General features: G+C 28.8%; 4 protein-coding genes across 6 annotated transcripts; 2 read left to right on the forward strand and 2 right to left on the reverse strand.

The window, feature by feature from the left end:
• Positions 1–98: 98 nt before the first annotated feature.
• Positions 99–3,123, reverse strand: LOC126835945 (trafficking protein particle complex subunit 4). Of its 2 annotated transcripts, XM_050568846.1 has the most exons (4): positions 2,641–3,123; positions 2,137–2,415; positions 407–589; positions 99–202 (listed from the first exon to the last, which is right to left on the reverse strand). In XM_050568846.1, exons 1-4 carry the CDS (start codon positions 2,813–2,815, stop codon positions 189–191), a joined length of 651 nt encoding a protein of 216 aa, XP_050424803.1. In that variant the 5' UTR covers positions 2,816–3,123; the 3' UTR covers positions 99–188. The 2 variants fall into 2 exon arrangements, with proteins under 2 accessions (XP_050424803.1, XP_050424801.1); XM_050568844.1 differs by lacking the exon at positions 99–202 and having other exon boundaries at positions 297–589; positions 2,641–3,122.
• On the forward strand, positions 3,112–10,413 carry LOC126835941 (roquin-1). The gene is made up of 16 exons (XM_050568834.1): positions 3,112–3,591; positions 3,669–3,832; positions 5,346–5,541; positions 5,618–6,027; positions 6,089–6,422; positions 6,482–6,728; positions 6,797–6,933; positions 7,363–7,486; positions 7,552–7,639; positions 7,708–7,812; positions 7,876–7,976; positions 8,812–9,270; positions 9,351–9,420; positions 9,491–9,589; positions 9,703–9,792; positions 9,861–10,413. Exons 2-16 carry the CDS (start codon positions 3,671–3,673, stop codon positions 9,954–9,956), a joined length of 2,718 nt encoding a protein of 905 aa, XP_050424791.1. The 5' UTR covers positions 3,112–3,591; positions 3,669–3,670; the 3' UTR covers positions 9,957–10,413.
• Positions 10,414–10,906: 493 nt separating this feature from the next.
• LOC126835942 (anoctamin-8) lies at positions 10,907–15,095 on the reverse strand. Its single transcript, XM_050568835.1, is given in 13 exon segments — positions 10,907–11,770; positions 11,849–11,980; positions 12,059–12,256; positions 12,327–12,524; positions 12,590–12,664; positions 12,734–12,789; positions 13,240–13,597; positions 13,674–13,862; positions 13,929–14,152; positions 14,242–14,465; positions 14,531–14,697; positions 14,790–14,875; positions 14,931–15,095. Coding segments are annotated over 13 exon segments (2,100 nt in total). The 5' UTR covers positions 14,998–15,095; the 3' UTR covers positions 10,907–11,644.
• Positions 15,096–15,192: 97 nt separating this feature from the next.
• On the forward strand, positions 15,193–22,337 carry LOC126835940 (vacuolar protein sorting-associated protein 54). 2 transcript variants are annotated; one of them, XM_050568832.1, is made up of 19 exons: positions 15,193–15,556; positions 16,373–16,643; positions 16,749–16,871; positions 16,945–17,047; positions 17,122–17,297; positions 17,373–17,515; positions 18,194–18,293; positions 18,364–18,506; positions 18,606–18,735; positions 18,799–19,062; positions 19,613–19,689; positions 19,777–19,920; positions 19,984–20,176; positions 20,251–20,383; positions 20,487–20,580; positions 20,656–20,918; positions 21,225–21,405; positions 21,477–21,629; positions 21,770–22,337. In XM_050568832.1, exons 1-19 carry the CDS (start codon positions 15,468–15,470, stop codon positions 21,900–21,902), a joined length of 2,913 nt encoding a protein of 970 aa, XP_050424789.1. In that variant the 5' UTR covers positions 15,193–15,467; the 3' UTR covers positions 21,903–22,337. The 2 variants fall into 2 exon arrangements, with proteins under 2 accessions (XP_050424789.1, XP_050424790.1); XM_050568833.1 differs by lacking the exons at positions 21,477–21,629; positions 21,770–22,337 and having other exon boundaries at positions 21,227–21,383.
• The last annotated feature ends 5,209 nt before the right edge of the window (positions 22,338–27,546 follow it).

Genomic DNA, 27,546 nt, shown 5'->3' on the forward strand with positions numbered 1-27,546 from the left:
ATGATTGAACTACACTAAAGAATATTTTATAAAGTAAATTTGAATATTTTTAAAAAGTTAAAGCTCGCCATAGTATTAATTCAAAAAGTAAGTACATGTTTTGGTGTAATTCTCTATTATGAAAAAAAAAAAAACACTGCATTGTGAAAACAATACTTTCTCAGCTCCACATTGAAGCTAAACATGGTTCATAATTGATGACCTAAATAAAATAGAAAAATATTTTTAACCGGTAATTATTTGATCAAAAATAACATATAAATAAATTATAACTTAATATAAAAAATAATGTACAGTATATTATAAAGAAAGTTATGTAAATTATAGCTTAAACTAAACAACTTTAATAATTTACAGTAAAATAACAAAATGTATTTTATAAAAATTGGTTAATTAGCACCAATACCATTTTTATCAGCTTGTTCTAAAAGAACTTGCAAATTTGTATCGAATAGTTCACATCTAATAGGCATTTCTAACGAATAAAATGGGTTTTTTAATGCATAATCTGTATAAAGCTCATAAATTTTCTTCAGTAGCTGTTCAAGCCCAGCATGTGATGGATCTGCTATTACCATAAATTTAATACCTAGAATATTATACGATATTTGAAAATCATAATACATAACAAAACTTGTAAGTGTAACAAATCGCTACTTTTATGATATGTGTCTTAAAAGCATGCCACACCACTCATATTTTTGCCCCCAACACCTGCTGTGGGGGGGGGGGGATAAGATTTTTTTGGATTGCCCTCGTTGTGGAATTACAAAATGTTTACAGTTCATAGAGGAGATATTTACCTGTGTCGTAGCGTTTTAATTTTTTTTTATAACAACACAATCCTAGTTATTTATTCTTAAAGATTATTTTTTTCATTTGTTAATTAAAAGTTAATGAGTATAAATATAAAACAGAGAAAAAGTTCTCTTCTATGTACTACAAAAATTTGGTAATTTAACAGTGAATATTGACCGCATTAGTTTGTCACTTGCAAAGCAGTTATGTGGGAACATTTTTTTTTTATTTATCCTATAGAAATAACTGAAATAGTCTGACAAAAAAAAAACCAATCGATTAAGAATAATAAATACTATATTAATAAGTATACACTATATTCAAACTTCAAATTAAGATTTTGTGAAACATTGCCCAAACTTTACTCCTTAGAAATGGGTGGAGTGGTGTCTCTTAATAATAAAAATTAATATATGGGTTAAAACGCCAAATACGAATGGACGTTTGGAGCACCCCCTCCCCGTGGACATTTTTGAAACTTATACTGGATGTCTGTTACGATAAAAATAATGTTCTCAAATATTTTTGGAAATTTTTTTCTATTATTTTGGCGATAGTTGTATAAAATATTTTTAGTTTTTTCTTTACTCTTCTTTTTTATTAATTTTTTTATAGTATCTTCAGCCATCAAAAATAAGTTTTGTATGTAAAATAACCTCAACATTCTGAAAAAAATATTGATTTTTTTTTTAGTAATAGAAGGTCATATAAATGAGTTTATAATCTAAAAAAGTTGGTTTTTTCGTATATCCCAAAATTTGAGAACTATTCTAATATTTTTTTCAAAAATCGGATTATTTTACACAAAAACTGATTTTTAATCATTTTTTTGGATGGCCGAAGATACTATGAAAAAGAAGACTAAAAATTGTATAAACGACCATAGCCAAAATAATCGAAAAAAAAAAAATTCATAACATTTGAGAGCATATTTTTTATTTTATAAGACATGCATGGTAAGTTTCAAAAAGTTGGTTCGTAATTGACGTTTTGACCTATACACATATTTGAGTTAATAATGTACTATAATATCAGAATCAGGGCTTGAAAACGTTTTCAAGCCAAAAAGTACACTTTTTGTTGTAACTACAACCTAATATTATGTTAAAAATTATTCACAATTATTAATAGTTAACAAAACATTTATATAATTACTAGACAACTTAACTGTAAAATATTTTTTATTAACTTTTTTTTTACAATTTCAAAATCAGTTAAGCAATCCGGCTATTATACTATCAATAATTTTAACTAACATTTCTTGTAGTTATAACAAATAGTGGAAATTTTGACTTGAAAATGTTTTTAATCCCGGATCAGAATAAAAGTTATCAGTACCTGTTAATGTTTGATAACATTGTAACTTAAATGTATCAGCTTCTAAGGTTTCAATTCCTGAACTTCTTAGTTCAGGACTTAGTTGAGATGCAATGGCAAACAACGGGTAGAACATACTTGCTAAAAATATTTTTTCATTAACTGTCATTTTTGGTCTGCCAAATTTTAAATTAAGAGGGTAATTGGTGGCGTCGTCGAGCATATCTAATGCGTCTTTGCCATCTTCCAGTTTTCTACCTGCCACAGGTATACCATTGATAGCCAATAGAACATGACCGACTATAAAACATCAAATTACAATATTTAAATAGTTCAAAACAACATTTAATTTTTTAAATATCAACATTTTAAATATTGTACTTAAAATAAAATAAAATATCAGTTTAAGCAATAATTTAGTCATGTTTTAAGAGTTAAAATAATAGTATTGAAAAATTACTTTGAGTATCTTTATAATTTTTATTTCTTTTACCCGGGTAATTAATAAATATGTAGAAACCTTACCTTTAATATTATCACGCTGGCCAAATGAAACCAACAAACGATTGTTCTCGAGCATTAGCTTTAGGTCTAACGGATAACTGAAAGTTTGTTCCGTTTCGATTTTTGGCACATTGTAATCATAATTGAATATCAGACCTCCGGACTTCGAAACAATATACACCCCGTAAATACCCATACTAGTATAGGTCCCTTAAATAAGTTGAAGATATCTATTTCAAACTTTTAGAAAAACTTACATAATGAAAATTTTGAAGAAAAAAAAATGATTTAAATTAAAAAATCACAAAATAAGCATTAAAAATTATATAATAAATATAACTAATATTATTCAATGTACCTATTCTTTTTAAATTTTTGTTAGCTGGTGATAAGGCATTATCAGTAAGTTTTTCTTATGATAATACAAACAGTGGGCTGGGGCCTGGGAGTTTTAAGGCTACTTTAACGAACACACTTTTCCTTGGTGTCAGATCACAATGTTGACTGTTGTTATAAGTAATTTGTGTATGTGCGTGTGCGTGCGCGCTTTCACACCAGTTGTTGGCTGTTATAACTTGTAAGTAAAAGTAAACTATAGTCGTCGTGATAACGGGGATCGAGAAGGACTGGGGGAGATGACGTGAAAAAACGAAAACAGTACCTTACTAATAAAAAAAAAAAAAAACAACAACATTCAGTCACAGTGTATAATATGTCTACCTACGCACAACAATCAACAATATTATTGGCGTTTGATCGGTTCAAGTGTGTATTTCCCGTGTAAAAATAAACGGTGGCTTAAGCAGAAGACACGCGGCTAAACCTTTGTTTAGTACTCTACTTTTAAACGTGGTCCAAGGTTCCTTCGAGGCGATATGTCGACATCGATCGTTAGCACTCGCGGTTAATGTGCGATTTATTTTAATTTTCATGTCACCCATGTAAACAATTGGCGTACCAAAAATCAAACAAGTGAGAACATACGTCCTGTTGTCATAAATCATTTTGTATTTTAATTTTAATAATTTCGTATTTGTTTGCGCCCCAAGAAATGCCCATCCAAGCGCCACAATGGACGGATTTCCTGTCTTGCCCGGTGTGCTGCAATAGTTTTGATGTTAAAGTGAGGCACCCTATTAGCTTAGGATGTGCCCACACCGTTTGCAAGTCGTGTCTTTCCAATTTGCCAAAAAAACAATGCCCGTTTGATCAAGTAAGTAACAAAGGATCGCTGTATTGTCGTATGACATTGTTTTTGATTCGAACAACATGATTTAATCGGGTATGCTTAAATGTAAAGGAAATTTTACTTCCTAAAAGGTATTTGTTGGTAAAATAATATGTAGTCAAAACTGCCATACTCTTGTGATGTATGTTACATTAGTTGCCACCGTTTTCATAAATATGAGTAAAATTGCTGAACGCTTCCTTTGAAGTTGGTTGATAATTTTTGAATGATTTATTCAATAAGATATTATGTAAGAAACGTAAGTTCGAGTGCATTGATGGTTGAAACTGACGATTAAATTGGTTAGCTTACATTGTTGCATCTAGTCATATATATACATTTTGTTTTACCAAATTAGTGGGAAATCCCCACAATTTTTTATTAAATTTTTATTGATTACTATAAGTAAAGATTGTTCTAGTAAACTTTTAGTATACCACTTCATATATATATATATATATATATATATATATATATATATAAATATATATTTTTTTTTAAATTCTGTAGGTACCAATAAATTATTTGATAGTTTCACTTTTACTTCATCATATTGATTGTCTACTATATATTATCTACTAATAATTATAGTTGTTAAGTTGTAGGGATAACTTTATTTATCTTATAATTTTTGGTTGTATTGTATACATTACAATATGGATATATGTATACAAGTTTATATGTATCTATACCTTGTTGTGTAAATAATTACATTTGTTGAAAGTCGTTTGTACAGTCTTTAGCTGGTAGTTAGTTGTCGAACTAGCTTACTGTGTTAAAAATCCTATTATATAATATCGATAATTAAATAATTATAAAGAAAAGTATTTTTATTTTTGACGATTTAAGGTTTCCAGTCAGGCGTCATGGTCGAGAAGTTTACCGCGGCAGTGTTTCTGCGCACTAGCTGTGGTTCAAATTTCGGTTGCTGGCTGTTTCTCTAGCCAGGCGAGGCAACCGTCTAGAGAGAGAAATGGCCACCTGACTGGTGCGGAAGGCATTGGGAAACCACCGCACCATAACCAATTCCCCAGTATGGCAACTCTTGTCTCTAGTAGAGCAAGATTTGTCCAACCTAACGGGTCGTAGACTTGTTAGGTCAAGGTTTCCAGTGTATAACAAAACATTCATGCATACAAGCATCCATTCAAGAACTCTTTTTAAGAAATTTGAACAAATTAAAAGAGCTGTTACTATTTTCTATGATATTTATTAGTTATTAAACTTACTAACTACTTATTATTGGTTTATCGTTAATGTATAGTTGGTATTATCTTATGGTTAACTTATCAATGTTTAGCAAACAATAATCAACTTAATAGTATTTGTTTGTTTATCATCTTAAAATTGAATTGCTTAATTTGTATTTGAAAATATTAATTTTATATTTAAAAACAAATTTTGTTTCATTAGTTGTGTTTTTGCCCAACAGAAATTATTTATTTATTAAATAGTTATTTAAAAATTATCAAAATATTTAATATTTATTTTTTTATAGAATTTAATAAGCATAGAAGTGGAACAACTCCCAATCAATTATGCTTTACTTCAGTTAGTAGGAGCATCAATACCAACTAATGACACTATTCCAAAATCGCTATTCAAATCCATGATAGTTGAAGAAAGACAACTGTATAACAAATCAAAAAAATGTGTAGAACACCTTGCTCTTTATCTAAAATCATTTGCAACTGGTAAATTACAAACAAGATTTTTCATTTCTATAGTTTATTTATAACTTTTAAATTACTTATGTTTTGCATTCATTAGGTGGTGGGCAATCGACAAGTGCTGGGCTTTCACGTCCTATGCAGCGTAAATTAGTGACTCTGGTTAACTGTCAGTTATTAGAAAATGAAGGCCGCTTAAGAGCCATTAGAGCAGCAAGATCGTTAGGAGAACGTAGCATGACCGAGTTAATACTTCATCATCAAAGTGCTCAACAGTTGTCCACAAACTTATGGGCAGCTGTGAGAGCTCGTGGCTGTCAGTTCTTAGGACCAGCGATGCAAGAAGAAGTACTAAAACTTGTTTTGTTAGCTCTCGAAGATGGTTCTGCTTTGTCCAGAAAAGTATTGGTAATGTTTGTCGTTCAACGATTAGAACCTCATTTTCCACAAGCATCTAAGACTAGCATTGGACATGTTGTTCAATTACTCTACAGAGCTTCATGTTTTAAGGTTAGTAAAAAAAAAAAAACTTAACATTTCAAATATATTTTATGAGTTTAATGGGTTTTAGGTATCAAAACGTGAAGGCGATTCGTCACTAATGCAGTTAAAAGAAGAGTTTCGTACATATGAGAGTTTAAGACGTGAACACGATGCTCAAATTGTAGAAATAGCCACTGAAGCTGGACTTCGAATAGCTCCTGATCAATGGTCAGCACTTCTCTATGGTGATTCCTCACACAAATCACATATGCAAAGTATTATGGACAAATTACAAAGCCCACAATCTTTTTCACAATCTGTTCAAGAACTTATTATTGCTTTACAACGTACTGGTGATCCAGCAAAATTATCATCTTTGAGACCAGATTTTGAACTTTTGGCAGCTGTCGACCCTAATCCTAGTGAGTTTTTAAAATTTAGTAACTTTGTGAATGTCATTATATTGTTATATTATCTACAGGTCTTGAATGGTGTACATGGGAAAAATTGTATTCTGTTCTTGAGAGCGCTAGAGTAGTAGTCGCAGGCTTGACAGATTTTGTGAGATCACATGGAAATAGCAATAAAGGAATTAAGAGTGAATCAGTTCAAAGCCAATCAAGTACATCTAGGTACAAAGTTAGTATGTGTAGAGATTTAATGATGCGAGGAACTTGTCCCCGAGGCGCTGGCTGTACATTTGCCCATTCTGAAGACGAGTTAGAAAAGTAATATGTCATGTCATCTATGTTTAATTATTTTGTAAATATATTAACAATTTTTTATTTATTTTAAGGTATAGAAATAAAAATCGTAAACCACGAGGAGTTTCTATTGGTGTGGACCATGAACTGTTGACAAATAAACCCAAGTTTATGCCTAAAGAACAATATGATTTTTTGCGCAACAAAAAGCCATTGATGTTGCCTGAAAGTAATTATACATATAATACTCATTAGAATAGTAGTGGGCTACATACTGTGGTAACCCTTACAATTACACCACTGCATATATTACATTTTTAAGCATATATAACAGGCTTTTATGTGTGACAAATCGATTAAGCTATCAAACCCATTTTTTAATTACGTATTTTCTAATCGGCATTTGGTGGTTCTTAGCTATAACTCTTAACAAATTTGGATAATGGCTTGATGCAATTATCACAAATATTTAATTTGGATTTAAAAATAATTTTTAATATTTTGTTTGTGTTTAAATTTTAAAAGAAAAACTTAAAAGTTCTGTGTTTAGAACTAGTTAGAACTAGAGTTTATTAATTTTAGACTTCATATCAGTTCAGCATAAAATGTAAAGTATTGTTATATCATTAGTTATTGAATTATTGTTTTATATTTTCAGACACACAAGAAATTACTACTATTCCAGTTGAACATTCGTATATTGTGCCAAGCGGACAAGCATATTTTCAATCTGGGCAGCAACAAATGTACCCAGTTGGACAATATGGTCATGATATTTACGGGTTTGTTTTAATTCTATAAAAGGTTCTTTTTGAAACGATATTAAAATAAAAAACCTTGTCTTTAGCCCTGGACCACATCCACATGGTGTGTTAATAAATCCAAACAATCAAATGTATATGGATCAAAATGTGCCTGGTCATTCGAATAAAATGGTATAGCATTTAAAATCAAATTTTTAACAATCCTTGATTGCATATTTTATTGTTTTATCCTGTTTTAGAAAAATTTGTCTACGAATTTGATATCTCTTCAAAATCGCAAACAAGAATTGATGGGTCAGTTGGATAGAGTAATGACTGCTTGTGCTCTAACACCTGATCAAGTTGTAAGTTTTTGAAAACGGGAATTTGTAACCATTTCTTCAGTATTATAATATTTTTGTTTTAAGGATTTTGATCGTTATTCTATGTGGGATAATGGCCTGTTTCACCCCAAAACTGGAGTACCTTCACCTGTTAACATTCAATCTGGACGACCCGTATTAATTAGGTAAGAACATGAATTAATAAATCTAAATAGATAAGTAAAGGATTATACCAAGTAAATTGATCAAAGGTAATTGAATTGGTAGTATTACTTGTGCTATTCTCTAGTTAATATTAGAGATCATCAATAATATTTTCTTCTCATCTCCTTAACTCGTACAAATAGAGCCAGTCGGGGGTACTTTTTTAAAAAATGAAAGTCGTTGAAATTTCTCCAATATTTATTTGCTATAACGAAGGGAAAAAATTGTATTCAATAATTAATATTAAAAAACTTAGATTTATCAGTATATAATTATTTCTAATATGTCACAATATATAAAATATCAGTTTTGATAAAAATAGAGTATAAAAAAACAATGTTTTTTTATAAGAACAAATTTGTAACTACATATTTACATAATGAAGGCGAATTCTTCATAAGGATAATATAGCTTAATCCTAACTGGCCTTTTTACATTCGAAAATGTAAAAAGTTCAATTTTTTTGCTTTGGCACTTAGAACATTTGACAAATTCACTCTTCAAATATTGTCCAGATTAAAGCACTTGAGGTTTTTTTTTTAACAGAAGCCATGAATTAAGTTTGCTTATATTAGGTTTCTTGTAGTGTATTGGTTTTGTTTTAAATTTATTGCACATTTTAATAATTAGAACAAGAATCGTTGATTAAAAGTTGTAGAGAATTGTACTGTGTTTAGGTAATTTGTTCAAATTATATTATTATTTATTATTTTGTTAGTTTTTAAAATATTTGCCAGCTATAACTTGTATTTCATAGTTGTTCTAAGTATATAGCATTTAAAGATAGTACATTTTACTTTTTGTTAACTGTTGCAGATCGGATTCAATTTTAGCTGATCCAGACGAGTTTGTTCCATTTGACTTGGCTGTAAATGGTAAATATGGACCAATAGGAGGAAACGGAGGAAACCCAGTCGCTGAACCACCACCACCACCAGCTATCAGTAATCAACCTGGCGGAAATGGAAAATCCATGCGCCGTCCATGTAGTTTGTCAATACCATCGCAAGCAGCAGCAGCTGCAGCTGCACAAGCTCAATTTTTCAGTTCTACTACCACTACAACTATTACTACACCTTTGGGTACTCTGCGTGGTACAAGAAACAGTCCAGTGGCTGCGTCATGGTTTTTTAATTCACCACAGGGATTCCCTGCAGCCGCACATATAGTTGCATCCCCGGTAGGAGCGATTGGACAAAGTTACATTACTATTCATAGTCCAGCTGGCATGATGGAACCACCTAATTTTTTTGCCAATCATAAAACGTCTAAAAAGTAATTTCTTATAGTGCTCTCAAATCATTCCTTAGTTATATTATTATGTTTAAAAATAATTAATAAATTGTCGATTACAGTTTAGTTGCTGAATCTCAAAAAATGAAAAATCAATTGAAGAGTCTTGAAAAGAAAATCAATGACCTTAGAGTATGAAACATGTCTTCTATTTTATGTTATAGACTGGTAAATAATTTAATGTTGCCTTTTTTTTTTTTAGCTCGCTACTCACAATGTTGCTGCTAAAGAAACTGAAAAATTGTCTGAGGAATTAGCGCAAATTGAAAAAGACATTCAGACAAAAGAACAACAATTTTTGGTTGGTACTTTTATATAATATAAACAATTATAGACTAGTTGTTGAATTGCAACAAGAATGTACTTTTATAAAAAAAAAAAACAATGTATTTTATAATTTTGGTTGAAATTTAGACTCAGTGGCATTCTGAAACGGCCACTATAACTACATGGGGAGAAGGCATTTGGTCAAGTACCACGTCTACTGGTTTCACTACTCAACAAGTAAATACTAAAACGAAATGAAACATTAAATTATTACATTTCACCAATATTGTAATTTTATATTGCAGGACGATGCTTATAACAGTAATGTTGTTAAACAGGCAGAAGTGAAATGGGATGGTAGTGAAAATGATACAGAAAGGGCTATAGTCGAAGAAGTGTAAACAGCCCTTAGACCGGTTCAACAATTATAAGATAAATTATTTATTTGATTTTTTAGTGAATTTTTTCTACCATTATATATTATTCGACAAACATATACTTAATGCTTAATTAGTTGAAATATTGTGATATTATTGTATTTATATTATTTTAATTATTGTTTTCTTGTATGACATGAAATTTTAACGTGTTTTTTAATATTTTTTTAATTTATATTCTGAATCGAATTAAATACAATTGTGACTTAACAAATTTTTTTTTTTTTAAGTAACATAATTTGTTACAAAGTGAAAATATGTGATTTATTTATTTACTTTTTTTGTCATTTTTTATTAATTTTTGAAAGAATTATCATGTAATATTTTATATGTATAATTATACTGCAATTCTCCATGGTTACCATAATTGTTTGTTCTAAAAAAATAAACGTGCAAAACGTACAATAATGTTTATTGTCATATGAGTGATTAAAACTTAATTACTGTATTTTTCTATTGTTATGTACCTATTGAATATATACAATTTTTGTATTATATAAGTTACGTGATTATATTAATCTAATGTTGAGGGTAAAATTATATTAGTTAATTTATACTGAGAATTATAAAAAAAATTAATTAGTGGTTACGGATTATATTGTATGATTATTAACTATTGTTTTATGTGCTTAATATATATATATATAGTAATATAATATTTATACTCAAATATTTTATGTATAACACAATGGTTTTTTATATTATATATATTATATGTTAAATCATTAAATGTATTGGATTTTACTAAAAGTATTGTTTTTTTTTATGAAATAAACAATTTGCTTTTAATGTGTTAAAATGCAAATTGTGTTGCTAAAATTAATAAAATAGGTTAATGGAAATCAACAAAAAGGATACTAACTAAAACTATTTCAGTTTCAACAAGTTTTATAATAGAAATTAAATAACCATAATTCAGTAGTACAATCAGTCTTTTATTCATAACACATACTGAAATATAAATGCAAAGTTAATATACAGTAAATATTTGAAATAATTTTAAATGTGTAACAATTAATATGTATTAAATTAGTTTATAATTAATCTCTTAACTAATGAAACATGTTAATATATTTTAATGGTTATAAATAAAACAAATTTCCATGAAGGTAGGTTGCTACCGACTCGTGTGAATGTTTGGAATATGAACGAATGTCCATAAACACCGTACAAGAAAAAAAGTTTAGTTATAATTAACTTGATAGTAACAGTTTTTACTGTACAGTAAACCCAGTTCATATTGATTAACCAGACTAAAAATTCATACTGTGCACGTATGAACATTTGTGACCCTGAGAACAGAGCTTCAGACATTATTTTAAATGTAAGTTGTATCAGTGTTTAAATAGTATTAAACCTACTGATGTTTCTTAAAAACATTTTTTATGTAAAACATTATTGAGGTTATGTATTTAGAAATAGTTTTATTTATATTCTAGATTAACTGTAATTGATAAATATCAATAATAAATAGAAATCTATCCTTTTTAGTTTATTATACATAATAAAATATAATTAGCTACACCTAAGATTGTAATAAATACCGTCCATTAAATAGTTAACATAATTGAATGAAAAATGCTTTTTATTCTTTACTACCGTGATGATGAGTCTGGAGGTAGAAAATAAAACATTAAATTCTTTGAATTAGCTTAATGTGATTTTTTAGATGCAGCTTCACGCCTGATGTACTCGGCTTTGGCCATTTCTGTCGCTATCCACTGGGGTACGTTTGGAATCATACAACTCAACATACATCGAAACGCCAACATAATATGCTATGTATAACAAATGTGAATTAGACCATTCAAATATAGTTTTACAGTATTAATAGACATAAGATGAATTTGTTTTACCTCGAGCGCAACTATCAGTAAAACTTTTTGAATAGCTGTCATACCGGGGAACAGTCTGTGTACCTGACCACTTAAACCTATTAATGCACAATTGACTAGCACGGCAATAAAACCCATTACTTCCATGATATTCTAGTTAAAAAACAACATTTTTAAATTAAGCAATATTTTTTCATTCACTTTTTATGTTAAACTAAAACTTTAACTCACATGCCACATTCCAATATCTTTGATTCTTTGACCAAATGGCCTCTGGTATACATAGCATAGTTTAAATGCATCACTTCGTATTTCGATTAGATTATTTAACAGTGCACATAGAGCAGCTAAAGGAAATGCAGATGAGAACATTACCACATAGCCAAACTGAATAAATATTTCCAAATGTTCAGAAAATGTACCGTCAAACTATACATTAACAATGAAAACAATATTTTCAGCTATAATAATATTATGTATTATAACATTCAATAATTACTTTAAACATAGAGCACTCGAGTTCAGATTGAGATACAATCCGTTCACCGTTGCATTTTGCTGGTTCATCTGAAGGTGTTAAAGCACCAAACAAATCAAAACTGATTTTAGCAAATCTTATTTGCTCTAACAAATAGGGTAAAGCCGATTCTTTAATATTACGCATTAGTTGTCTTGTGATTAAAAGTACTGCCAATTGCTGTAAAATAAAAAAAACATGTTTTGTTAAAAAAAAAAAATAATAATAAATACTGATTTGTTTACTGTTCTAAGTCTTTCTTGATCTTGTAGATAGAAAGCTATGTAAAATAACGATAGAAACGAGTTGACAAATTGGAACTAAAACAAAAACAATAATATTATTACATATAAAAAATGTATTGTTATTGGTTACACTTAATTACAAACCAAAGTCACTTTAATAATCAGTTGGTTTTCATACTCAGTATCCAGTCTATAATTTTCTAAATGCAGCGTGAAAGAAAAGGATTACACTTTCAATTAAAATGTTTTAGAACAACAATCACTTAATTTAGTTAAAAAAATATAAAATATAAAATGACGTACAAGTTAAAACTCTTTTTGGTAGTAATTTTCTGTTATAAAGTTTTATTCAGGGCTTTGAAACCAGATGGAACCTAATCTATAAAACCCGAATAAATCCATATAAACTCCAAAAACTGATATCGCTAACCCAAACACAATTTTTTTTATGAAAATTTAACCAATATTAACTACATTAATTATTTCGATTTACCAAAGCTAAAACACCTAAAATCTAAAAAAAAAAAAAAACAAAACCTTAACCAACATGACCAACATGATTGCATATAACCTGAATAAAACTACCCAAAATAAATAAACCAGGTTCAAAGACCAGATTTTATTAAAGTTAATTTAATTAAAGCACTTACCACAGTTATTTAACCAGATAGCAATGTGGCTATAAACGTCATCAAGCAAAGCAATTACGAGTGCCAACATGATTTTCGGTATATAACTCAAACATGTTGGGTAGTTCCATGCTTCAATATACGAATCCCACCAATCCTACAAATATGTATATGTATATTCAATTAAAAATAAGAAACGTATACTACGAGTGGATTAAAATATTACTTGAAATTTGATTTGAAATATTGTTAAGGCAAACACTATCGCCAAACAAAGGAAAATGATGGGTGCGCTGACAAAATAGCTGAATAATCGGCGTTTCCAATTTGGGTACCACAGTTCTAATTTACCAGTAATTGGACTAATTCGCGGTTCTCCCTATAAAAAGTTAATATTTGATCCTATTATATAAATGAACAGTATATATTTAAAGTGGGAGAGTTTAATGTTGTACTTTAAATTCTAATCGAGGTTGCAGTAAGAATTGATGTCTTTGATCTAATGTAGCCCAACGGTAAGCTAATTCTGCACAATAACGTTTCCATGTTTCCAAGTATATTGTTACCCAAAGAACATTAACAAATGCCAATACAACAAACCACACACCTTCTGTCCATTGGTCTAATCGTCTTCCAAACCCAAACTAGAAAAATACAATATAATCATTAAAATTTGTGCATATAGAATTGTTAAAATAATAATAATTTACCCAAAAAGTAGAGTACGCAATAGCTGGGTAAATTAATGAAGCTGTATAATGACCAAGCCACGCAAAGTACATAGCTATTTTGACACCAAAGTAATCGCATACAGAGTTTAAAGGCTGTTCGCTAAAAAATGACTTCACCCAAATAATGCGCAACCATTTTAAAGTTGTTGTATCATGGACAGGAAAAAGATGCTCAACAATGCCCTTTGATATTGATTCTGTAACTGAAATAAAAATATGATAAGTACATTCATCATATATATATCATTTATAAAAAAAAAATAGGTATATGTTAAGCGGTTTTTATTATTACTTAAAGGCTGGCCTTCCACAAGTTCAGTGAGCCATTCACAATTATGAACCCTACGCGTGTTTAATATGTACAATATCAATACTTGTCTTTCTTGCATTGTAAAAAAACAATCAGTATTTTCAATTCCTTCAAAAATATTCATTTCTGAACAAATAAATTCGCGTAATCCGCCACCACCAACAATTTGTTTTGGAAGGTGTACATCTTGTGCGGCTTTCAATAAACTAAAATATAAATATAAAATATACTATATACGTTTTCATAAGCTATTCAACTACTAATATTTTACACATTAAATGGTGCTGTTATATAGAAACAATAAGTATCAGTCGATGAATGGTATTGAACATTTACTAATAAACCCAAGTCTTCAGTTGTTTCGACGAGCTGAGATTTAAACCATTCAATGGTTTTACAATCTGTAGTTTTTAAAAATGTTAGAACTACATCACAGGCCTGAAAATTAAATGTAATATGTGTATCGTTATTATGAATGTTTACATTAATAGCAATTTATAAAAATTGGTACATTGCAAATATTCGGTTACCTTTGGAGGAATGGATTGTATCCATAAATGTCGAGGAGTCATTAGATGTCCCGCTCTTGGTATTTTACGGCGAATCAATTTTGAAGCTTAGAATAAAAACCAAATTTAGTTTTACAGAAATACAATATTTTCATGTCTTACCATTTTCCAGCGTTTCTTTGGCTATAGAGAGTCGATTGGGGAACTTGAATTCCGTAGTAGGCTCCATTGTTATTTTAAAAACTTTGTAATAAAATAATTTAAATAGTTACCTATCATAAAAGTGTCGATTGAGAACCATAGATAGTAATCGAAAAAATTCAAATCCATTATCTATTGATAAGCACATATTTTTATTATCGATTTTTCAGTGTTATCAATATTCCGTGACGTCACTATGATGATAACATCGTCAATTTTTCCACCTTAAAAAAAGCGTGTATTGCATTGCTATACGTTAGCAGTTAACAGTAGCTGTAGAACGATTTATAAATTATAGTGTTAAATAATTTATTTATTATTATACTTACTAGCATACTATAAAAAATCAATACTATATTATATAGTAAATAGTAGGTCTGACCAGTCTTCATTCGTGACGAACGCCGACAATTGTATTTGTTTGCTGATAGCTACCATCGGTTAGCAGCAATTTTTGTGCTTATTGCGAAAAACACAAAATATGTTATTGATGCTACAATGGATAGGGCTGTGACCAGAGAACCGATTTGGCATAAGTGCAGCTTTTGCCAAAATGCCACGTTTGAGAAATTAGATCAGTTCGAAAGGTGAGTAAATAGAGATAGTACATTTTTTTTTTTATATCACAATGCTCAATGTTCAGCTGTATGACTTTACAACATTGTCAAAAATCTATAATATTATACTACAAATTAATTCACTTTAAAACATATTTAACAGTACATAATAACAATTTTTTCAATTTAAATCTATAGAACATTACCTACCTAGAAAATGTACCTGGAATATCTCTATTTTTCAAAAGCTTATATGTCAGTGGTCTACACTAATGGAAATGAGAAAGCTAAGGACCATACAAATAAAGCTTAAAATATTTTAACACTTTTAACTATCTTAGTATACAACTTAATTAATTTAGAACATAGTGTACTTAAAATACATTGAATTAGTGATACAGTTATCTATAGATATTTTTGGGTAGCCATGAAGTTAATTACCTAAATATAAGTTGTTTTTAGCCCAGACAAAAAAAAATGCATAAATATCGAAAAATAGAATATAGTTTCAGTAAGACATAAAAACTGAAATTCTAAGCCAATCCAAAAATGATTCACCGGACTGACAAATGAATAATGATAACACATAAAAACCTTACTTAAACTCAATTTATATTGTTTTTATGCAAATTTTTTTCTTTTATACAACTACATTTTTGTAAACTATGTCTGATCTTTAAAAAAGGGACCAGGCCTTAAATTAAAAAAAATTTGACTTTAATGTATAAAAAATGTTTTTACCACTGAGGTATTTTAAAAAGATATAACTATATGTATATTGATTTTTATAATTGTATAGTGTTTATTTATGTATTATTATATTTTTTTACTTTTTTTTTTTATAAGGCATTTGTATGAAAAACATGGAACAAAAGTACAGAGTAACCAGTACTCTTGTGAGTATGGATCCAACAGAACTTGTAATATTTGGAATAGTAAAAGTTCTAGTGAAACGGAATATAAAACGCACGTTGTACGAGACTATGCATTTAGATCTTCTACTGCCATTCCTTATCGTAAAACATCAGATAGCAAAAGACCTTCCGATGAGTGGAATTTTTATTCAGCTTCTCAAAGTCTTGCGACCGTTTTAAATGATCCAAGGCGACCTAGACCTGTACGTTTTTCTTCTTTCAAAATGTTCTTGTATTTTTATAACAATAATACAAATACTATTTTGTTTATTTTCATAAATGTATTATATTAATATTTGAATTTACAGAAAGACTTTTTTACCAAGATTTGGGGTGATAAATTCTCTGATCTAAGTCCAATTCCACCACCTCTACATTTGCCTATAATAAAACCTCAGTATTTTCAAACTTATCTTAAACGAATAGCAAAGGTAATAAAGAGTATGTATGAAATTTGTTTAAAAATTGTCAGTAATTAACCGGTTTGGATTTTTTTAATTGTAGAGACACAAAAAACATATAGAACTTGATAAAAATAAAGAAAAAGAAGATTATCCTGCGGAAATCCTTCAACAATTTCCAAATTTAAGATTATCAAAATCGTCAGGTATGACTCTTGTAATTTGACTAATTATGTTTATTGTGTAGACGACAAAATAATAATTTTTTTTTTTTTTATAGACAGGGTTAGTTATGATCTATCCGAAGTGCCATCCATATTCTTAGAGTCCCAGTTCGATCTCAGTAATTCTGAAACATTTTTTACTGTGTTTCCCAACATCTTCCCCACTTTAGATAACTTTGCCAAAGTTCCTACAGCTAATATTAAGATATCAGACAAATCTGTACAGGAAAAGGTTGTATTATTATTATTATTATTTTTTTATTATATCTTACTGGAAATAATATGTTTCTTTTTTTTCTTCTTTTAGTTAAGTCATTACTTGGATACCGTTGAGGTGAAAATAGCGCAACAAGTGAGTTCTAAGTCCGAAGCTTTTTTTCATACAATGACATCACATGATACACTCATGGAACAAATTCGCCAGTCTATTCAACTGACTCGACAATTAAGGTTTTTAAAATTAATTTATATAAATTATTACAGTACTTATTTTGTATTTACATACAGGGTGCAGCGCAGGACTATACTTTTTTGTTTAAATAAGCAGTCGACCTTCAATTATTGAAAAAAAAAGTTATTTATTTTTATTAGATATTTACATTATGACATGCCATTTGAAAATAGTATATGCAAAAACTGATATCTTTGATGTGATGAGTATTTTCACCCACATACATTTGGGGACACGCAGAACGGGTAGGGCTGTCTTACCCTCTCCGCATATTTCAGAGTCCCTACATGTTCTTTTTGGGCCTGGTTGTTTTTTTTAATTACTGTTCCTTCTTTACAAAGGAAATATACCCATTGCAAAAGGGTTTTAGGAGTGTAGACCAATATTAAAATGTAGTCTAAATTTCCACAGTAGTCACAACTGACTTGGCAGTCTGTACGTCGTATGTATCATAACCATAACGCTGTGATCCAAGCTACAAATTATAAAATGGCATCTCATGGAGAGTAAAGCAGCGCCACCCCAACTTTTTTACCAATCCTACAAATTTGGCATTGTGCATGTTAAAAAGGGTCTATTTCCGAGCCGCACCTTGTATACTAATAGTACGAATGTAAAATATTTTTAACTTTTCATGTAACAAAAGTTTGTAGTAATTGTTTTTTAAAACTTAATAGATGTAGAATTAGGCAAGTAGATGAAGAACTAGTGACAAAATCAATGTCTATTTTGAAAAACAATTCAACAATATTGAACCATAGTAGAGTTATTGAAAAAGTATGTACTTAAAAAAAAAAAATGTTTGTAATATTGAGTCAGCCCTATGTGATGTTATGTTATTATACAGTTGAAATTAATGTCCACTGTGTATCACACACAAACAACAATACAAGTTTTACTTTCGGCTGCTGACTACGTTGCCGCTTTAGATTTAATTTATACTACTAAGGACCTATTATCTAAAGAACTTTCAGGAGTTCATTGCTTCAGGTAAATATTTATTGAAAATATAATATATTTCATTCAAGTAATTTTTTTTTATCTCCATGACATGGTTAACCATTACACAAATGATTGTTGATAATTTAGGCATTTGACTTCCGAGTTGAATGAAATTATTAAAATGATAGATGCTTTGATGGCTGGTGAATTCGAGCGCTGTTCGTCGGCAGATTTAAATAGACCGTTAGTTAGTACCGATACAGAAGTATTAGAAAAAGTATGTAAATTTCTATTAATTTGTTTCATTACAAAATATAATAATTTTCAATTTGTTTTGTAGGATAAATTTTTTTCAATACTAATGGGCATGTTACGGCGTAAAAATTGGGCGTTCCTTGAGGCTTACAGCAAAGAATGCACGGAGGCCATAAGTGCTGCCATAAAAAAAAGCGTAATTGATATAGTTGCCAACAGTGATATGGATCACCAGGTTAATCAGTCTTCAAGCTTAGAAAGTTATTTGCACTGTTTAACATCTAATGAATGGCTAAAGATGCTAGAAAACTGCTCGTATACATTGTCAATACTTATACAAAGAATAAAAGTAAGTGTTAAGCGCTTGAGTAAACATTTTCTGTAAATTGTAAATATATTTTACAAGGCCTCTGTTTGTAGTGTTTGCCTCTTCCTTTACAAAGTCTAAAAATTGCCCTTAAGCTATAGTTATATTGTGCCAATATAACTATTTAACATTAATAGTCTAAATCTAAATTTATTTGAATTATCCTTTTAATTCAAACTTATCAAATTAAATAACGTTTTTCAGAGTATTTTCACCACTTTCAGTTCTAACAGTTTCTGAAGTCCCGAGAAAGTCCTTAGCCCACTGTGTACTTACCCCCTTGTCTACCTTTTTTTCATACATGTAACACGTGCTCTAGATCAGTGGCTCGCAAACACTTTTTTTTTGAAGCGCCATTTTTGAACTAAGGTTAGGTTACAGTATGAATCCAATTTACTTTTAGACCAGATAATATTCCATGGTGGCGCCCCTGTAAAAACACAGTAGGGTGCTAGAAACTGCTGCTCTAGTTGTCAACTCGAAGTTATTAAAATGGGGTTTAAAATAAAAAATTATTTAAAACTTTTTTCAGGCAGGATACAAAATTATGCTACATGCTCTTAATGTAAATGCGAAAAAATTGCTCAGTATGGAAGACAACACAATCGGGTGAGATGAAATAATTTAATCAATAGTAATTATTATTACTGTCAACCAGAAACAAACAAGGTTATATTTTCAAAATTTATTTTTTAGCATGGATGAAATGTCGTTTGAGTCAAATTTGAGTGAAGAAGAATACTTGAAAGTAAGAGCCAAATTAACTAATTTATTAAATTCAGTTACCAAATACGCTGTTGAAAAGTATGCTCAATTAGTCACTAAACGTTCAAGTGCCAAGTAAGTTATTTGAACAAAATGTATTGCGTTTTTGAAGTAACATTTATTAGTTTTCATTTTTAGGGCTGAGATTGAACAAGTTAATGGAAATACTGAACAATCCGATAGTAACGAAGAGATCAATAATTGTTTGTCTGATCAAAAACAATTGTTACGTTTGAATGAATGTATAAAAAAATTAAGTGACAGTTATGTTGAAGTCTGTTCTAATCAGGACGTGGGATATAAAATTTTACAGAATGCAATGCAATCAGAGGTTGTATTAACTACGTGAATTGTTAATAATAATAAAATAATAATAATAATAATGTTTTTGATATTATTTTTCAGGCTAATAAGTTTGTGAAAAAGTTCCATACTGATAAAATCAACAAATTACAATTGATTTTGGAAGCTGAAAATTGGAAACAAGCAGATGTGCCATCAGAATTTCAGGAACTTGTCGAGTACATTCAGAATACTGGTAATTAGAATGCAATTCTTCAGTTTGCCAGACGATAGATTATTTTGTTTGTTTTTAATTTTATTTTAAACAACATAATTCAAAATTGTATAATTATTTTCAGGCAAATTTTCTATACCCAAGCCCTTAACGCCTAAAGAACATACAAAACCTGGTCAAGTACTAATTTTAAATGATGAAAATTTCGTAGTGGTTGGGTTAGTTTTTATAGCATTTTTTATCGGTTGGTTTCTGAAATTGACATAGTGTTACTTTGCATGGATTTTTAACAGGACAGTACTGATTTTAATTAGAATGGCAAGTGACTATTGTAGCAAAGCAGACGAGATTAATATGGCAGCTAATGGTTTGTTACGCTATTTGTGTGATATTCTTCGAGAGTATAACTCCAGATCGTATTATTTGGTGCTCCAGGCAAAAGCAATATCAAACAAAACTGGTCTGAAGAAAATTACGTGTACAAATTTAGTGTTGTCACTTAGAGCGTTGCAATTACTGCTTTGTCTGTTGCCCCATTTACAAGTCCATTTTGTCAGTAAGTAAAACTATGGCTGAACTATCATGCTAGTACAAATCGTTTGTAGATATTACGTTAATATTTTTTATAAACTGCGCTGTCGTATAGAAATTTTAAAATGAATGTATTAATAATTTTTATATTATCGACTGTAAGTTTAAGCCATTATATAACGATTGGGTGTCTATTGGTTTACCTTACTATTTAAATAATAAAACTATGTAAATATAATTTTGTTTCTTACTATGATTAGAATATGTATTGTTTTTTTTGTATTGCGACTTCAACAATGAACACATTATTGAGCGTGTTGATTTTTCTTAGAGTATTTGGAAGAATCACAAGTGAAAAATCAATTGAATCGAGTGACAATTGAGATAAATAAGCACACGAATGACATTCAAGATAAGTTGCATGATATCGTGAAGCAAATCATTTTGAATCAAATGTCAAGTTGGGAAGCTAAACCTCCCATTCCATCAAAGTCATTTCAAAATATTTGCAAGTGCGTATAAAGTAATACAATATTGTTTCCTAATTTTATCTTTGGAATTACCTCTTTTTTTTTCTTCTCAGGCACATATGCAAATTACACGAGGCAATAGCGAGTATATTGCCCAAAACTCAAATTGAGTTTTTATATAGACGAATACACATAACGTTCAAAGAAATTTTGCACAATTGTATTCACAAAATGGACAACACAAACAACGATGGACCACTTCGCGGGTAATTGTGATTTTTTTATATTTTTTTCAGAAAATCACCTCTTTAAAGTGTACTTATTTTTATATATGTATAATCGTGATATATCTTGACTTATAAGTACAATTACAATACGTATGTGTGTGTTTTGTGTTATGCTATAGAATAGTGTCGTCTGAACTGATGTTTTATGTCAAATCTCTAGAAAGCATCAATGTTTTACCCAAAGAAGAAATGGCTTTGCAGTCGATGAATGATATATGGGATGAAAAATTGTCTACGAACAATAGTCAGTGATAATGGATTTTCGGAAGTTGAACAAATTTGTTTACTAATAAAAAAAAAAAAATACCTTTAAAATATATACCTGTTATTCAATGTAATGATTTTAAATATTGAAATCTATATAAATTCTAAAATTAAGTCATAAAATAAACAGTAATAATAAATAAATAAATAAATGTGTATTATATGCATTATATAATAATTAAACAAATTGCTATTTTTTTATCGGTTATATAATTAGAAATAAACTTATGTAATATGTCCCAAGCCAATAAGGGCATTTTTTTTAAATTGAGGGTTGAGTATAAATTAATTATTTGTATTTATTTATTGTTAAAAAAAAAATATTGTATTCTATCATAATGACTTTTATGCTGCTAATGTTATTTTTAAAAGTAGATAATATAAAGTTGTAATTTTAGACTGAACATTATCGGTAAAATTTATACCAATTTTTTAGCCAACACTCAAAAAGTATTTTAAAGAAAAAACTAAATTGATTAAAACTTAGAATAAATTGTTTTATTTCGTTTGATTTAGGTTAAGCTGTTAAAGTAATGTCAATTATTTTTTAACAGTTTTGTTGTTTTTTAATCTTAAAATATTCTTTTTTACTTCCTTATATCATTATTTAACCTGTTTATTTTATTGAAAAGACAACAAATTTTCTTTTGTGTACATAAAGTTTTGAATTTCGCTTTAAAATGATCTTGTGTGGAAGTAAATAACTTCATTCAATGAAGACTTACAAATGATAATTTGATTATAATTAAAAAGTGCTCAATTGTGTCAGGTCATTCATACTATTATTTAATTTTTATAAAATAATTCAAAGATTTTGGTCAATCTTTTGGCTAAAATAAACAAAACTATTAATCTCTGTATTCACTATCATTAACATGCAAAGTAATTAATATTTTTTTTTTCTATTTTAGTTGTATTTTCTTAAAATATTTTTAAAATTATCTTACACGAATGTGATAGGGTGTTTACTGTCAACAGTTTACCTACCAAATAGTTTGTTACACTTGTTATAATTATGTACCTTTATTGTGTTATTTATACATAATCATTCTGTGATAAAGCAAATAAAAGGAAAAATATTTGTAATGTTTAAATCTTAAGATTTGTTTTTTTTTTTTTAATTTCATTTTCAATGATTGTTTGTAATTATATAAAATATATGGATGCGATATGCAATATGTTTTAGTATAATATATAAAAAAAAGTTGGATGAAATGACTTTTTCACGACTGTTTTAGTTATCCTTGAATTCCAAATTTATTTGTCATTTTATGTCACCCTGATTTTGAAAACAAATTTTAATTGAGTAAAATTCAATTTCCATACTATCTATCTTTGGTAACTACATTATTATTTTTTTTTTCACAAAAAAGTTTTCGTTTAATTTTTTAATAAGTATTAGCTCAAAATTTAATTTGGTTAAAACCGCGAAAAAAAGAAAATTCTTTGTCAACAAAGTTTTTAAAGGTTTTTTTTGTATTTTTGAAACGTTTCATTTACCGGTATAACCGGTATAAAAAAAAACTAACCTAATTTAAATAAAATTAGTTAAATTGGTGATTTTAATCACAAAATGTATTATTGGATATTAGTTTATTTGATCTTAAATATCATCTATTTCGTAAGACTTGTTTTAATACGCCTAAATATGAATTTCTAATTTCTTAGTACAAGGTATAAAAGATTAAAAAAAATTATTGGTCCGACTTGTAAATGAAACTATTTGGCGTTCATATATTAAAAAAACTTTCAATAAGCTCCTATTATATAATTGTCATAGCTTATGCAATTGTTGAGCTACACTGCCCAAATTTCAATCGCATATCAAGTTAAGTCAGCAGCATAAACTGTACAACATACTTAAGTCTATACCTAGTTTCAGACGTCTAGGTAGCGAGAAAATAAACAATTTTTGACAAAATGAAAAAAGAACACCCTATTTATTAACATTCCTAGCTGTTCTATTTTCACATAAGCATAACATATTATTACATATCATCTGACTCCCAAGTCCCATTCTGATATTAGAAAAAGACATTTTCGCGGAAACCGTAGGTACAGGTATAGCTATTTTAAAGTGAAAGCTAAATTAATTTGTTTGTAACAAAAATGTATAAAAAAATATAGAATTAATACGCAGCTCGGTAGATAATACCACAATACAATATAAGAATATTAAATTGATTGAATAGACCTGGTCTGAGGTTAATTTTAGTGCCATGAAACCTGATTATTTCTAACAAAGTATCGTTCTAACTTCTAATTTTAATATATTTTTGCCTAATACATATTATTTTCAATATATTATATTAGCACTTGGCGCGCAGGAACGAAATGGCAAGTATTATACTTCATCAAGACCACCCAAAGATATCTAGCTGTCCTTCTTTCAAAAAAAAATTCTTGTTAGACCAAAAATATTAAATTATTTTTATCAATAAACATACTGTTTCATTTAACATACAAACCAAACCCTTTATGTTATCGATTATGTATTCTTGAATTAATTTTCTTCATCTGTTTTTTATATAATAAGATTCGGTTATACGTTCGGTTGTATACATTTGTTGATCATTTCCTTATCCCGCACAAGAAGGGTCGTAACTCAATACTTCATTCTCTTTTGTTTACTATCATTATTCTATCAATTGTAAACACATTCATTGATCTTCTTGGGTGTAATTACTTTACCCTCATTTGTAGTCACTTTTTTCTCTAATAAACATCATAATTATTCTAAAGAAAGGTATTTCACCAGAAAAAAGGTCTTGTTTCTCCGGCTCTTCGATAAACTTCTTCATTTGGTATGTGTTCTGTCTAGCTTATTATAAGTAGCCTCCTGTACCATGTCTCGAACGCTAGGAGTCTGTTTTCTTCTGTTTTACCTATGGTCCATGTAAGGTTTTTCCTCAGTTTTATTTCAATATTTCTAGATATAAACATATTTTTCTTGCTCTGAAATATAAACTACAATTATTTTAAAATACTCTCATTATGAATTTTATACATTATAGTAATACATATTATATATGTATATAATGTATACTACCATAAGCACAGAGTGGAGCTTAAACGGCTTAGACCGACCACAAAAAACTTGTTTATTGAAAAATTTAAGTATTACATAAATTATTAAAATACAAAAATATATATTTTTTAAATCCATTTATTTGCTGTTTAATCGTAATAATTTGATTGTACGATTCTCACTTTTTGAACACAATTGTTAACATATATGCGTCAAGCCCATGCTGTTGGAATTACTGAGCATTTATGTTGATGCTGAACAATTTGATTTGAAGGAGGAAAAAAAACTGTGGATTAAAACTAAATCATGAGACATAAGTCATGAACCGTAAGATTTAGCCAAATTTATCAAATCTTATAAAATTAGAGATACCAGTAAATTCTGGTATTTGCAAAAGATCATTCTTGGCTAAACGAAGAATAAATAATTGGCTGCGTAATTCAACGGTGCAAGATAAATTCACTGATTTCTCAATACAATGTTTTTTTACATTAAAAGAAGCATATCTAAAAAAATAATTGCCGAAGAAATAATCAATGAATTTAGTAAAAGTGATCATAAACTGCAATAATTGTAATAAATAATTCAAAATAATGTTGTTCGAAATCAAACATAATGTAAAATATATTTTAATAAATGAAGCATGAAATAATAATAAAACGAATGTATCATTCACAACAATAAACAATAATTAAGAAGGCGTGATACCTATTATTTATCAAGGAATTCGGTAAATCAATTTATTGTGACCATATCAATTTAAAGTTTGTACAGAAATGTGTGATAATTATTTCAGTAATTAGGACTCTTTTTTTGGTAATTTATTTATTTTTCGGACTATCACAGTATCCTTGACACCGGTTTTTAATAATTTGTTTATCTAACCATAGCTACGCACCGTTTTACACGGTTCTTGGTGGTATTAGAGCCAAAACACATAATATTATGAAATCGAATGACGATAGAGACAATGTCATATCCTTTTTTTGAATATGTTCATTATTTAGCTTGATACTTGATGTTAAAAAACATATTTTTTACATTTTTTAAACAATGATATTTTTATTTTTTTCTGAGAAATATTTTGAAAAGAGGGATGTCACATTATCTCAAGTCACTACACTAGGAAATTGTCTTTTTAATGAATGCATATCAACTAATACACTATAACATAGTAGGCTGTAGGAGGTAAGTTAACGAATAGTTATTTCAATTAGATAACTATTATATCGACGACATGGTGCACAGCTGATGTCTTCTTATAGGTATTATATCCTAAAGGAAAATACACATCATAATTCATAACATGTATTGAAAACGTCTATGCCTAGGCCTCTAACATCAAAACGGTGAATCAATGGACAATAACTTTTATTATTTATACACGATGTGTACTGTGTACAGGTGTCTAATATTGTATTGCTATACATAACTCAATTTCCCAAAAAAATGCAATTTACGCATGTGCGCACTATACCATTGTGTAGGTAAGACATTTTAAACTATTAATATGTAACTATTAAATAGAAAAAAATACTCCAGCTACCTAATACTGATAGTAGTTATAAGCTGTGGTTTCAGGTTTGTATAATTATTAATAAAAATACACATGTTTTAATAGTCGAGGTGTTAATGTACGGTACATATTTACGAACAACATAATATACATAATACAAGTTTTATAATAACAATGATTTGTAAGTCGTGTAATATATTATCATAATAAGTACTCTAATATTGTAAAAATCATCCATACCAAATATTTTGATAAATAAAAAATAAATTTAAATATTTTGCAAGGTTAGGTTCTTGTTGGTTTTACTTAAAAAGTAGTTTTCAATTTGTTTACGGATAATGGAATTGGGCAATACATACGGGTAACATACTTAGTGGAATTTACATTGTTGCTGTTAGCTTTATTGTTATTTTGCCAAATCATTCTGAAAACGAAGTAGCGGTTTTTGTTAGCTTTTAATTAAAAGAATTCAAAGTATGTGCAACTATAGGTTGCAGAACTATGTAATATCATATACATGACATTATAACCATGACAAAGAAACGTATCTTAATAATAATATATGATGTACTTTAAACATAACGTTACTTAAATAGTACTGGTACTTATAATGCCTAAATACGTAACGCTGTACAAGGCATTACTTCTTAAAAAACTATAAAATAAATTATTTTATACATTTTAGAACATAACATAAATATTAATTAACCACACATAATAATTTATAGTCGATTAAAATGACGAACAGGGTAATGATATGCTCGTGGGCATAATGATCAATTTCACAGTAGTATCATATTGGCATGATTTATTATGGCATGGTTGTTTTAGTAATTAATCACTACACTCGACAGGATCGACGACAAATTAGCATGTAGTTTAGTATGCCAATAGATTAAAAAAGAACTGCTGAGGTCAGCCTGTATTCGCGGGGTTTCTTTAAGTAGGCAAAGCATTTGGCTACTTTATTATTATTATTATTTTTTTCGGTCGTTTGCCTTATATTAACTCGATAGTTGCCACTGTCCACTAGAAAAATAATTTTGCAAACTAAACGCCAAGCATAGATTCCTACAAGCATTATAATT

Source organism: Adelges cooleyi, unplaced genomic scaffold (assembly GCF_023614345.1).
Source record: "Adelges cooleyi isolate 19-005CV unplaced genomic scaffold, UGA_ACOO_1.1 ACOO_flye_CR_arks_rails_tigmint_CR_PRNA_23, whole genome shotgun sequence".
NCBI lineage: Eukaryota > Metazoa > Arthropoda > Insecta > Hemiptera > Adelgidae > Adelges > Adelges cooleyi.

What these genes read in the sequence shown, in the direction of transcription:
- LOC126835941 (XM_050568834.1), top strand. Translation starts at nt 3,671, where the DNA reads ATGCCCATCCAAGCGCCACAATGGACGGATTTCCTGTCTTGCCCGGTG. An exon ending in CTCTAACACCTGATCAAGTT is followed by an intron (nt 7,813 to 7,875) that starts GTAAGTTTTTGA and finishes TTTTGTTTTAAG; the next exon opens with GATTTTGATCGTTATTCTAT. An exon ending in AATCATAAAACGTCTAAAAA is followed by an intron (nt 9,271 to 9,350) that starts GTAATTTCTTAT and finishes TGTCGATTACAG; the next exon opens with TTTAGTTGCTGAATCTCAAA.
- LOC126835940 (XM_050568832.1), top strand. Translation starts at nt 15,468, where the DNA reads ATGGATAGGGCTGTGACCAGAGAACCGATTTGGCATAAGTGCAGCTTT. An exon ending in ATCTTAAACGAATAGCAAAG is followed by an intron (nt 16,872 to 16,944) that starts GTAATAAAGAGT and finishes TTTTAATTGTAG; the next exon opens with AGACACAAAAAACATATAGA. An exon ending in ATACAGAAGTATTAGAAAAA is followed by an intron (nt 18,736 to 18,798) that starts GTATGTAAATTT and finishes TTTGTTTTGTAG; the next exon opens with GATAAATTTTTTTCAATACT.
- LOC126835945 (XM_050568844.1), bottom strand. Translation starts at nt 2,815, where the DNA reads ATGGGTATTTACGGGGTGTATATTGTTTCGAAGTCCGGAGGTCTGATA. An exon ending in CCAGCGTGATAATATTAAAG is followed by an intron (nt 2,416 to 2,640) that starts GTAAGGTTTCTA and finishes GATGTTTTATAG; the next exon opens with TCGGTCATGTTCTATTGGCT. An exon ending in ATGTTATCAAACATTAACAG is followed by an intron (nt 590 to 2,136) that starts GTACTGATAACT and finishes ATAATATTCTAG; the next exon opens with GTATTAAATTTATGGTAATA.